Below are 13,451 nucleotides of genomic sequence, written 5' to 3' on the forward strand. Positions count from 1 at the left end.
GCACATTGGGCCAATCATATCACGGGATTCTGCGGGATTCTTGGCCCCTTCCAGAATCTCATCAGGGAAAAAGGATGGAAGGGATGGATGGCCATCGGGAATCATGTTTCTCGGCGACATACTCTGCCTCACTCCTCGTTCAGCTAGAAGGTTCGATACTGGTGAGAACAGACATTCCTCCTGAAATGGTTACTACCTTCCTGCCATGATGGCATGATTTGAGATCTAGCCACATTAGGGCCCAGGTGACGACTTCAGAATGATTGCAGCGGTGAGATGTGGCGTCCCCCCATACGTAACTAATCTACGAGTACTCTGTATATATTATAGAGAATATAACAGATGTCTTAGGATGGCGCGCTGGACGGTTACTTACTGGAGTCAGGGCTCCCTAAGTGGGATGAGACGTTGCAGGATACTGGCAAACGAATTGAACTTTATTATCCGGGAAATTGAACGGGACCTAATTCACTCATACTACGGTGCGTGTCGGGCTATATGAACAGCAGCTCATGGTAAAGAGGCGGCAAAGAGGCACCCCATCGAACCGTGCCAGAATGTTGGTCGTGCTACGTAAGACATGCACGATGTCCTGCAACTCACTGCTACCTACATACATGCGAAGGTTCGATTCCCTTGCAAAGCCTAGGTCGAGCGGCCTGGCCATGGCCATGGCGCCATCTCCACCCCGCCAGTCTTGGTATGCCCTGTTTATGTGCTGCTAACCAAGTCAATCTGGTTAATTTACAGTTGTCTACGAGGCTCCTCCACGCCGATCGCTCGCTACATCAAAATGATCCACGGACCAGCCCGCCGCTACAATACTTTGAAACTGGGGTTGGGGGTAAAAGAAAGGCTTATATAGGCTCTTGAACAACAACTACGGGGCACAATGAGTCGTACTTTATCTCGAGGTTTCTCCTTTCTATTTTTTTGCCGACAGCTCCAGCGATGGGAATTTGACCCGTAGCATGTATCATAGCGTTATGACGGATTGTGGTGCGCCTTTTTAGAGGTCCAGTCACTGGATAAAGTCCGCGCGAGGGGTGCCGGGTGACTGGAGGCTGCGCACCCAGGAAACTGGGCTACGGTTGCGCCTTGAAAGGGGGACATTTGGTTGCAGGATGCAGTCCGTGAGTGGACATCCTATCTAGTTTATCCTGCAGCAGCGCGGATTCTGATTAGTGACAATCGCCGGAGTCCTGCACGAGGCTGACATAAGCGGTACGCACAAGGGCCGTTGCTGGAACAGCAACAGCAGCTTGAAGAACCCACTGGATCTCCATCAAAGCTGCTCTGGATCATCTTATGCCAATGCTGATGCACACCCAAGGACGGTCCTGGAAACAGGGTCTGATTTATTGAGAGACAGATCATCCCCGCCTCACCGTGGGCGAGAGACTGAGGAACGCGCCGCGGCGATCTCTAAGCTTTTGTATCGCCTCAATCCCGCGCCAATCTCAACCTATTTGGAACGTGCCTGCCCTGTCCAGACGGCAGTGTTGGTGCAGAAAGCCGGGGGCATCATGGAAGCTGGGGGGCTGAGTTGTGGCTTCCAGACCCAGCCGGGTTCTTCTGGACTGTCCTTGTACGTTAACTTCAGCATGCATCATTCACCGCTGCGGCACTAGTTGGCACCGAAAGCCGCTCGCCAGAACACCATGGCAGGTTTGAGCAACTCTGTGGACCTTGAACCCACATATTGATTAACCATAACCCTCAACCTTGCGCCATCGGCCCATCTTACATGGCCACCGCGCCGTCGCCCGTACACCTGACCCATGTCGACTCAAAGTTTCCGGGACCATGTCAACATGCAGGGTCTCAAGTGAATAGACCTATTCTGTGTAAACGCCGCGGAGCCGGATCTTGGTATCAGGTCCAGGTTTTGCGGCATTCCAACCTCCTCGCACGAGCAAGGAGGACCGGTGGCTCGGAGAATCGCGCTGGCTTCGATATACCCCGGTCTTGATGGCGACGGTGAGGGCCTATGTCTATTGAACATCACACCCTGCGTGTCCATGCCATAGTCTTCCTATGATCATCGATCACATAAGCGAGCGGGATTGGCCGCTGGAACAGGCAAGGGATTCGCTTGTCTAGGTCTGCTTCAACAGATCGAGTAGTCGTGAATGTAACAGGAGAGGCCAATGGTATGCCTCTGGACGACCACATCAACCTCGGTGGGCGCAGATTTAGTCATGGAGCATGTCGAAGGCAAGCCCGAGACACAACACTGTCCGTGGAGGAAAGAGTATATGAGGAGACGTCCCCGAGCCGGTAGAGACTGCTCAACCACAGATCCCATTCAATCTTCACAATAGCATTAAGCTGCTGCTTATCTGCTAGTTTGCCACCATGTCACCGTCGTTACTTATCTCAGAGCGTCTGGAGAATGGATGTGACACCGGGCTGGGCCTGGCTGAGCTCCTGGAGCGGCAAGCCATGGTCCGCGGCACAGCCATTGCCATTGAAGAAGGCCAGTACGAAGTCACATACGGCGAACTTCACGAAAAGGCCCTCTTCGTCGCCGACCAGGTCAACAGTATCCTCCACGACGACCCTTCGCCAGTCGGCATTATTGCCCCCCGCAGTTTGAATCACGTATTGTCGCAGGCCGCTGTGATCTACTCGGGCCGGGCTTGTGTGCCGTTGGACCCCAAGCTCCCAGACGAGATGCTCAGAGACATGCTGGAAAACTTGGGATCGACCCTCGTCATCACGGATATTGTACAACAGCATAGACTACCGGGCGTTAAACATCTGGTGGTTGATCATCGCGTGGTTCCGGAGACCTTCGATTTAAACATTGCCCCCAGTCAGAACGGGCCGCAGACATGCTCTCATGTGCTCCACACCTCGGGCACAACCGGCAAGCCGAAGGCAGTCGAGGCGTTTGCGGAGGGGCTAATTAATCTTTGCCTGGATTCAGCGGACCTCATTCGGAAGGGACAGCGTGTTGGGCACGGTTCCAACGTCATCTTTGATACCTCCCTGGTGGAGATATGGGGTCCCTTGCTGCGCGGAGCAACCATGGTCATCATCCCCCATGAGATTGTTCTTGATCCGTCTGCTCTTAGCGTGTTCGTCAAAGAGAAAGAACTCAATGTGTTGCAACTCACAACCTCTCTGCTCACCGTGACGGCTTACGCCTGTCCGGATGCTTTCTCGACTCTGGACACCCTTATTACTGGAGGTGAGGCAATCAACTGCCAGACAATCCAATCCATCTTCGATGCCGGAGCCCCAGGCCGCATTATCAATGGTTATGGTCCGACAGAAGCCAGTATATATGTTTTGTATCACCAAGTCTCGGAAGACGAGGCCCGCCGGGGTGAGATCCCCGTGGGAAAGCCATTCGGCGACGTCGAGGTTTATCTCCTTGATGACAATATGAACACAGTCAAGGCGGGTGAAGTCGGCGAGCTCGTGGTATCTGGCGTAGGTGTTGCCGGGGGATATATTGGGGACGCTCAGAAAACTGCCAAGAGCTTCGTTGTTCTTCCGCAACTGCACCGGAAGGTGGAGCGGGGACCCCACCACATGTATCGAACTGGAGACTTGATGCGTGCAGATGAGAAAGGCGTGTACTACTACCTCGGACGGAAAGACAATCAGATCAAGATTCGTGGCCAGCGCGTGGAACTGGAGGCCTTGGAATCGGCCCTAGTTGGTACGGGCCTAGTGAGTGCTGCTGTGGTGGTGAAGATCACACCGGAAGAAGTTGGCCGTGGCCAGTTTCTGCTGGCCTACTGTATTCCTTCCTCATCTGATGTTGCGGATGGCGCCATCATGAAAGCCTACATGGAGCAAGCACCAGATCTCATGGTTCCCCGTTTGGAGCTCATTGACGTCCTGCCCCTTCGCTCCACCGGCAAAGCGGACCGGAAGGCTCTGGAAGAACGGTATTACCAGAAGCTCAAGCGCTCACGGGCTAATGGAGCCAATGGAAGTGTCAACACTGGCAGCAATGCTGCTAAGCTGGAGTATATCTGGATTGACGTCTTTGGTCTCACTGTCGAGCATCTACGCCCAACCGACGACTTCGTGGCCATGGGTGGAACGTCCTTGATCGCCGCCACCATGATCGCTCGCATCAATCAAACATTTGGCATCTCGTTGCGCGCCCAAATGCTCTACGAGAATACCAGCTTCGAGAGTCTGACGCGGCTTGTGACCAACATCCAAGTTCATGGAGACGACTCAAGTATTCAGGCCGAACAGGAGGTCTGGCTACAGGACTCTAAGTTGGGCGAACACTTGCGGCCTATCGGAGGCGTTATTGCTCACTGGCAGGACAAAAATGAAGGCAGGATCTTCCTGACGGGAGCTACGGGCTTTGTGGGCGTGTTTCTCCTGGCAACACTCGTGAAGCGGCCTGATGTTAAGAAGGTGGCTTGCTTGGTGCGCGCCGAGGACGAACCCTCAGCCCGGGCACGTCTGGAGAAGACCATGGAGAAGTACAGTCTCTACGCAAACATGGACAAGGTCATCGCCCTGCCAGGCAATTTCGGACAGCCAAGGCTGGGTCTGTCTCCGGAGCAGTACGATTACTTCGCCACATGGTCTAGTGTGATCTTCCACCTCGGGGCCAAGGTGAGCTACGTCGCTCCTTATTCCTCCCACCGCCAGGAGAATACTATCGGGACCTTGAACATGCTCGAGTTTGCCACCCACCGGCGGACCAAGGCCTTGCACTACTCGTCCACCATCGCGGCCTACGGTCCAACTGGATATGTTACGGGCGCCAAGCTGCTACCAGAGGATGAACGGCCCGCGCCGCACTTGGCTGCTCTGCCCAGCGACACTGGTTATGCTCAAAGTCAATACGTGGCGGAGGCGATAGTTTGGAATGCCATTGATAACGGCTTCCCCGTGGCCATTTACCGGCCTGGATTTGTCCTGGGCCATAGTAAATCCGGCATCTGTAACCCGGACGATTTCATCTCCCGTCTCTTCACCAGCTGTATGGACATGGGGCTGTACCCCATCCTACCCAACCAGCGCAAGGAATTCATCCCCGTAGACTTCGTTGTCGATTCCATCCTTCATATCTCCACAACACACGAGAATCTGGGCCACGCCTACAACCTCGTGCAGCCTGACCTTAACAACGCTATCGACATCAACACCAGCTTTGACCTGCTCAATCAGCTTTCTCCCTACAAGATGGAAGGAGTGCCTTACGAGCAATGGGTGAACTCGCTCTCTGAGCGATTGGATGATCCTCTGCATCCCCTCACTCCCATGCTCAGGGAGAAGGTGTTTGGCAACATGACCCGCTGGGAGGTCTATGAGAACATGGCTGAGTACGGGCGGGAGAATATCCGCCGCGCCCTGCAAGACGCTCCGCACATCCTGAACCGGGAGGATATTGAGGTGCTCTTCCACCGATCGTTGAAAAGTTGGCTACCATGCTGTGTATGGCACAAGCCTGTACGCATGCAAGTGTGAGAAATGTTCGCTTATTTCTTGTGGGTGATTAGTTCTTGTTCGGGCTGAGGTTTTTATTGGTGGCTCTATAATGGATGAAGAGATGAAGGACAACAAAGCACACCAGCACACCTCAACAGACATAAATGACTGATGATACAATGAAACATGGAATGAGAAAATAAAAGAGGTCTGACCCTAGGAGAACAATGATTTATAACTATTTGATGTCAGAAAGGACGACTTATGACTGCTTGGTAGAATACAATCGAATTTGCTTATCAGCGGTCCACGGCCTCCCTCGTAAGGGCAATGCTGTCACGATAACTCTTGGCACTATTGAAAGGAAATGCAAATGCTTCGTCTGAATGGCTAGATATCTTGCTGCCTGGAGCCATTGCTTGCCTTGCAGGTTGTGTATTCTTGGCCTTCTTCGTAGACCCAGGCTCAGAGTAAGGGTCATCAGGCTGAACAATCAGCTTAGCTGGAAAAATCCTGTTTTCTCTCCCATCGTTGCCTAAGGGATGATATGTATACTAAGTAGGGTAACAATCATGCCTATCAACTTGAAGGGTTAATGTGATAGATGTCTGCGTACTAAGGATGGATACTTGGGCTAAGCTTTGTCACTACTCTTAGACCAGTGATTCATAGATATACTCTATTTTTACCCAGTCCTCGCTAAGAATCTTTCTTCTGAACCTCGTGGGTAGCTTATAATGGGAGCCTGATGCTTCTTTTTGTGGAGTATATGGTTTCCTTCTTTAACGCCTCTGTTCTTCTACTTGCTTACATTCATGATTGTGTTTGGTGAGCACCCGCACTGTTTCCAATACTAGTTAATGATATGAAACGGTGGACATTCTTAACCTGATATTTTTATCGATTCTTTTTTTTCATTTTTTGGATATAGAATGGACATAGCTTTTGAATCGGTAGAAAAGAAGTTACATTAACAATGTGTAAGTTGCCAAAACATAGGTCTGTATACATCTACTGATTACTGACGATGGGTGCGCCGGCGCTACAGCTCGCTCCGTAGAAGCTACCGCAAAGGCTCCATAAGTCTGAATTCAAGCCCTGGATGACTACCATCACGCAGTTTAACCTGCAATGAGTCGGGATGATAAATGGAGCAGCCGAATGCGTCGGGACAGAACCTGGCGCAGCTACTCAACGAGCTCACCACAGAAACTCAGCGCAGGCGGCAGACGCCAGATGCCAGCCAGAGGAAACTTACGGGGTCCAGGAAGCATAAAGCCAAAGTCAATGTTCAGTCTGTTTACGAAGGCGGTGCGAGAGGACTCTTCGGGGCTTTCCTACTAGAGAAATGCAAAGTAAAAGAAATTCCTGGTCGGTAGCACAACTTCAGCCAAATAAACACACTTCCTGCTAGGAAAATACTCAGTAACATACAATTTCGATTGCCTGAAATCGGTCTTGACTCCATGTACATCTACTGAGACAGCTAAATCTCTACCTACAACCGATAGCGGAAGCCGACTGTATTCCAATCGGTCGCATCCTCATAATCCTCCGCCTGCAACTCGACGGACTGCACCAATACAGACACATCATTCCCATCCTGTCGCTGATTGGCAACTTTGCCACCAACAGCACCAGCCAGAGTGGCCGTACCTTGGACACCCTCTTCTCGATCACGCTTCTGATTGAACCACTGCAGATAACATCGCAGCGATAGAGCCAACGCAGCCGAAATAATATAGCAGATGAGGATGGCGCGAAACGAAGTCTGATAGAGGGGGGCCTCGCTCGACTTGAAGAACTGCGGCCCCGCAATATTTCCCGCGCAGTAGGCGATAAACATCATTGAGGTGATGGTCATTTTCTTGGTGACACCACGGTAGTTCGCCTGCAAGAGGGACATGATGAGTGGGAGGGCACCGGGACCCGTGGACAGCAGAAAGTAGCCGAAGAGCTGGGCGCCGAGGGGCACATGGTGAGCACGAGCATAGATGATGGCACTGCCAGTGATAGACAATGCGACAATACACACAATCAGCAGGCAATTCCAATGGTGGGACCGACTGGCTAGCCAGCCGGTGAGGGCGATGGTGCCGGCACTGATCACACTGGCAGGGATGACAATCAGTGTCGACTGAAGTGATGTAAAGCCGAAGGATTTGATGACGAGGTTGCCAAAGTTCTGTGTCCCGCCATTAGGGATCTGGGTCAGCACTGCCAGGGCGAACAGGTGCCACGTCTTGGGGTCGCAGAGGCATTCCATGAACTGCGCCCATTTCCATGTCGTCTTCTCTGTCCGACCGGTACCCGCGATCACGGCACGGTGAGCCATGAATTCTCGTTCTTCGGGAGTGAGGAATGTGGCTGTGGAGATGCTATCTGGAAGGAAGGCGAAAAGCACAAACCCCCAGAGAAAGGTGGCCACGCCGAGAATAATGAACATCCACATCCAGGGATGCAGGGGATGGTCAATGTGGCCGATGCCATAGGCGAGTAGACTGGCGACGAGCCCGCCGACCGAGTTGCCCGAAAACCAGATGCCCGTGCGGAAGGGAATCTCATCGCGGGTGTACCACGTCGAGGTAAGGAACATAAAGGCCGGTGTGATGGTAGCCTCTGCAACCCCGAGAAGGAATCGCACGGTTAACAGACCGCCGTAGTTGGTACAGGCGGCCGTCAGGGCTACCACGGCGCCCCAGAACCAGGTGTTGATGGACAGGTATTTGGCCACGGGCACCCGAGGAATCAAGACGTTGGTTGGCTGAAGGGGAGTCAGTTATCTCACGAAGATATCGAGATGGATTGCGGTCGCACCCATTCCCAGAAGAAGTATCCAAAGTAGAAGATGCTGGATACCCAGCTGTACTGCTGGCCGACCAAATGCTGGCGGATATGTGTTAGTCATACCGAAGATGCATGATGAAAAGGTGCTCACAGTATCTTCGATCAATCCAAATACCGATGCACTCGACAGGATAGTTTTGTCCATAAAGTTGAGCAAATACGTGACGAAGAGAAGAGGCAGGAGACGACTGTCGACCTTGCGTAACACGCGGGAGGCGATCACCGGCGACTCTTCGGGCGCGTCGTGCGCCTCTGCAGCGGGTGCGACCGTGTCCATCACAATAAGTCGCAAAGTTGAGGGATTAGCAAAGGATGATAGGCCTACACGGGTCGAGATTCCAAGAGAGATGATTAAGAATGATATTTAGAGCTTTGAAGACAAGTGCCATATCTTTTCCCCCGCCGGATCCCTTCCGATATCTTGTGCCAACCACCAATCGGCAACATGTACCCTAATAGCAAGGGATCGCCGCTGCGATACGCTATCCACCAATAATCTGCAGGTTTATGATCTGCCAGCCGTGCACTTTGTAGCTACAATCTGCCCATTGCTTCATGCCATTGTGTTCTTCTTTCTGCCACGCTTCTACATCTCTGGTTTCTGTGACCTCCCAATACTCTCAACAACCGATGGAAGCAGTCGATCCACCGCTCGCCAGATGGCCGAGGAACCTGGATATTCAAAAGTCGCCCCCACATAGTACGTATTGCGGTGTCCCTGCAGCTTCTTCAAGTCGTGGTAGAATCCGTCTTCGATGGCCTTCCGGCCAACTGACATTTCGAAGGGGGAATGGTCGGCAAACGCCAGGAATTCCGGGTCGCCGACATCGTATCCAGCTCGGCGCAGTCCCAGAATATCCTCCACAATCGCCCCCTTGACTTGTTCCTCCGTCATTGGCTCCTCGCTACCGTATCCAACGGCCATCACACCTGGTACTGCGGTCGGATACATCATCAAGATACACGGAAGAAGGGGAAGCGAGTAAGGTCTGTCGGACCCACGATTCACAATCTGGACTCCCTCGGGGCATCCGTCTACCCGCACCAGGCCAGCATAGTAGTGTCCGTAGATGAATTGACCGAACAGAGAAGACTCAAATTCATCCAGATCTAGGCCATCCAGCACATGCCCAGTCGGGGGCGCAGCCAAGATAGTCGTGTTGGCCTCGATCATCCAATCTGTGCCATCCGTCGATTCCACCGTCAATCGGTGCATTTCGTCATCTTCCCGACACGCGTTCATTACCACGCTATGAAGCAGAGCATCGTCTCCCAGTTCCTCCAGAGCAGCCTCGTATAGTTCCGAGTTATGGTGCCGAGCAGTGGATAGAAAGCCCGATTTAAGTGCTCGTAACATATCCAACGACACGAACTTCATTAGATAGACGGTCGGGTAGTTTAGCCAGTTGCGCACCCCCTGGCTGTAGATACTGATCAACTCGACGGCAGCCCCAAGGTCGTATTGGTCCACGAATTCTCCGAAAGGCATCAGGAGATCCTCCGGTATGTCTTCCGGGAGGTCCCATCCCTCCAAAAGATAGGGATATTGACGGAGAATGTCTCCGTAGCGTTCCAAAGCCTCGCTGACATTACCAGGATACGGCTCGACGACTTCGCCGGTCTCAAAGTCAATGCGTTCCATGTATCCGCCGCCATTTGAAGCCTTTACAAATGGCACTGCAAGATGAGAGAAAAAGTCTATGGTCTCCGGTGAATCTTCAAACAGGGTCACCCCGAAGTCAAGCGGCGTGTCCGTGCTCGGCTCAATATACGTGACAGTATGGCCACCCAAACGACCAGTCTTCTCAACCACAACGACTGAATAACCTTCTTGAAGTAACTTTATCGCAGCATAAGTACCCGCAGCGCCGCCACCGATAATACAAACGTCTCGGCGAATAACCTCGCATTCACTGCATGAGGACGAATTAATAGTGCTGGATTGACCGATTTGGAAACACGTTGCAAAAACAAACAGAAGTATGGGCGATTTAGCGAATGGACAGAGCATGATTGTGAAGTGCACGATGGACCCGATACGTATCATGCCTGTGTGCTGTTGGTGGTCAGAGCGACCTATCTATACCCGCCGACTACCAGGTTGAACGAGGTCTGCGGTGATAGCAATGTGGCAAACTAATGCCAAAAGAAGGACAGACATCCTTCCTGCAGTCGTCTGCCAGTACAAAGATGCACGTTTGCCTGGATCTTGCCGTTTCTGCTGTTACTCTGAGGGATAGCAGGTGGTACCCGGTGATCGACTGGACCAATTACGACAGTCATGGGATGCGATGACCACCTGTCATACATTCCTATAATGGCAGTAACCTCAATCCTTCCATTGTGATTTGCCAGCTCCGCCACCTCGAGAAAGCTTGAGCACCAAGAAGCTCAGACGTTCTGCCGCAAGACGTCTCACACCGTGGACAAATTAACAATCCATCCGGAGGATGCATATACCCAGGCGCAACAGACAATGCTGTGTCCGGGGAAATCAAACCAGGTGAAGTGCAGTATCGCCATCAGCATGTGATAGGCATATCTACCAGAAAGGCGCGTCATGATGAAATATCAATGAACTAATAATATAACGATGAGACAGATAGCTTTATTATACATAGTTCCGTTGTAGTTGAACAGTTTCTGCTTGTCATGGCCAGTGGCAGCGAGTCCGTGCGCTAGGTATTACTAGTAATCCTCTGAGGGTAATTTCTCAGGGTTTTGATTGCCTGGAGTAAAGAAGGAAACAAGCAGATTGTATCACATGATCGCACAATGTAGAAGGACCTGTCCTGTGTCACGCACTTTGGTCCAACAAAGTCGGTCCAGCTACCGCGGCAGTAGTACTGTGATCAGGCGCACTTGCCACTCTGGCAGGTGAGATTGTCGGAGCAGTCGTTCTCGGTTGAGCAGGAAGCTCCTGAATGCCATGGGTCAGTGTAACACAAAGCACAGGTTCAAAGAAGGGTCATACCGGCACAATGGCCTGACCAGGAGCAGGAAGATGAGGAGGAGCCGGACCCGGAGCCAGAGCTGGAGCTCGAACCCGAAGAACCGGAACTGCAGTAGCTTGAAGCGTCGGCACTGCTATAAGTGTTCGATGTATAGCATTTGCCGCTCGCAAAGAGCTCGTCCGCTTGGTTGATCAGTTAGGTCATATCTGGTAAGTACTGCCTGGGGTCTTTAACATACAGTTGACGGTGTAGGAGGTTCCCGGGCTGATGATGACGGTTTGAGAATCATCCGGGGTCAAAGAATCTTCGCAGTCAATCTGGGTATCGCCACCACTGGACTTGGTAGACCCAGTCCAAATATCGATGTGGAGCTTGCCGTTGTCATAATCGGTAGCTGTTTCTGTCAGCGGAGGCACACTACTAAGCGTGAGGGTACTTACTACACTGCGCGCAAGTGTCCTCGAAGCGGAGGTACTTGCGAAGGTACGGCAGATAGATGATCTCACACTTTTCAAACTCCCCAGGAGCAGTGGCAAAGGTAAGAGGGTCATCATACGTGCCGGTGCCTAGCAGCTGTTAGCTTTGACATACTCAGCCCGAAGAACTTCGAGAACGTACCTCCTGCCGTGTAACCACGACCACAATCATAGGCAATGTCCGCACTGGGAGGATCGTTGTCAGGATACCCGTAAAAGGTAATTTCCACATCAGACTCGGTCGAACACGCCACGGATGCCGAAAGAAGGCCGGCGACGGCAAGAAGTGTAAGAACCTTGGAGCTCATTGTATGATGAGAAAGAATATTAAGCAAAAAAATAGTAGTAAGAATACTGCGTTGCCAAAGAACATGAGGAACTTTGGAGTGGGAAAACCGCGTTTATATGCTTCATGGTCTGGCTAGGGAAGTTACGATGAATATTGTCCTAGAGTCAGTCTCCTGTAAATGCCGAGGTGTCATTGAAGCGATCGCCTACATCAGGGTATAGACGCTATGTTTCAGCCTACTACCTGTGAAATCCTTCTATCAGCGGAAATACGAGATGCCCAACTGTTCTCAGGGATAGACTGAAAGAATTGACTGATCGACACATCCTAGTGCTTATCGCCTGTACCCCAAATCTGACTATCCCAAGCTTCTGTGGTATGATGCCCCAGGTTTTGCGAAAAGGAATGACCGGGGAATTATCGAGCAATATTTATTCATTCCATGTCACTCTCCTACTCGACCATACAGCGTTATCTGGCTTTTCCGCAGATACACCGCTCTCACAGCAGTTATCAGGGTGAGACACCTTCCGTGGCGGCCCCAAATCAATTTTCAAAGCGTTCTGGAGGTAGCGTGGGGTCCGAAAACCCCGGGTCTCTAGCGGGCAGATCGGGTTCAATATGGGCCCGACATCTCCATTTAGCGAGGGCACTGGAGCTTGATCATTATATGGTGGCCCCATCCAGGTCTATTCTTAGAAATAGCTCAGCTGTGGAGTTTCCTGTCAAGGGCCGATTTGGATCTGCTGGTCCGATGGAAATATCCCCCTTGGACGTTCAGGGACAAGAGATATCCTGATATTGACAGCTGCTTAGCGGCCTTTCTGCGGGCGCGGCCAAATGATCCTACTTCATAACGGTTAGCACACCTCTATGCTTGCTTCAGGGGATTTTCCGAAAGAGGAAGGTCAATAGTGTCTGAATCATCGTGCCTCGGAAAATGTGAGTTCGGGGGTGGTATCCGTTATTAATGGCTTCTCAGGAAGCGGGCGTTGGACAATACGAGAGTTCAATAAACATACTAGCCCCACCGCTAGGAAAATGCCCTGTTGTTGCTGTTATTAGTGGGTAATACACTAAAGGGTCCATATCTTTGGCCATTGCATACAGGGTATCGCACGTTAGCTGATGGCATGAATTTGGCCCTACTGGATTACACTATCAGGCGCACGTTGCCATGTCAACTTAGAGTTGAGAGAATTGTCGTGTCCCCAAGGACCACAAGGGCTTTTGCAGAATCCCCAAAATGCCAAATTCTCGGATTGAATAGAGCCGATAAGAAAGCTTGTGATCCTTAAAGCTGCCCCTGACTCGGAATAATGCGGTTGCCCTGCATGGTCTTCCGATGGGGCCAAAACTTAGGGCCGTCGGGGTCCTACCTTGCCCCTTTGCGGAACGGGTTCAAGCGCGCATCAAGTCCATACTAGTGCTTCTTGTGCAGGCAACAACACAAGATGGTATGGTGATGCT

General features: G+C 51.7%; 4 protein-coding genes across 4 annotated transcripts; 1 reads left to right on the forward strand and 3 right to left on the reverse strand.

Moving 5' to 3' along the window:
- Positions 1 to 2,358: 2,358 nt before the first annotated feature.
- Positions 2,359 to 5,454, forward strand: AtWU_09362 (non-ribosomal peptide synthetase; the record flags this gene model as incomplete). Its single annotated transcript, XM_035504468.1, has 1 exon — positions 2,359 to 5,454. The coding sequence occupies one exon, from the start codon at positions 2,359 to 2,361 to the stop codon at positions 5,452 to 5,454; it is 3,096 nt and encodes a 1,031-aa protein (XP_035360361.1).
- A 1,459-nt stretch (positions 5,455 to 6,913) lies between these two features.
- On the reverse strand, positions 6,914 to 8,539 carry AtWU_09363 (allantoate permease; the record flags this gene model as incomplete). The annotated part of the gene is made up of 3 exons (XM_035504469.1): positions 6,914 to 8,179; positions 8,233 to 8,301; positions 8,354 to 8,539. 3 exons carry the CDS (start codon positions 8,537 to 8,539, stop codon positions 6,914 to 6,916), a joined length of 1,521 nt encoding a protein of 506 aa, XP_035360362.1.
- A 309-nt stretch (positions 8,540 to 8,848) lies between these two features.
- Positions 8,849 to 10,273, reverse strand: AtWU_09364 (FAD dependent oxidoreductase; the record flags this gene model as incomplete). The annotated part of the gene is made up of 1 exon (XM_035504470.1): positions 8,849 to 10,273. The coding sequence occupies one exon, from the start codon at positions 10,271 to 10,273 to the stop codon at positions 8,849 to 8,851; it is 1,425 nt and encodes a 474-aa protein (XP_035360363.1).
- Positions 10,274 to 11,114: 841 nt separating this feature from the next.
- On the reverse strand, positions 11,115 to 12,000 carry AtWU_09365 (putative integral membrane protein; the record flags this gene model as incomplete). Its single annotated transcript, XM_035504471.1, has 5 exons — positions 11,115 to 11,182; positions 11,237 to 11,398; positions 11,455 to 11,610; positions 11,657 to 11,782; positions 11,835 to 12,000. 5 exons carry the CDS (start codon positions 11,998 to 12,000, stop codon positions 11,115 to 11,117), a joined length of 678 nt encoding a protein of 225 aa, XP_035360364.1.
- Between the last annotated feature and the right edge of the window lie 1,451 nt (positions 12,001 to 13,451).

Source organism: Aspergillus tubingensis (genome assembly GCF_013340325.1).
Source record: "Aspergillus tubingensis WU-2223L DNA, scaffold_11, whole genome shotgun sequence".
Classification (NCBI taxonomy): domain Eukaryota; kingdom Fungi; phylum Ascomycota; class Eurotiomycetes; order Eurotiales; family Aspergillaceae; genus Aspergillus; species Aspergillus tubingensis.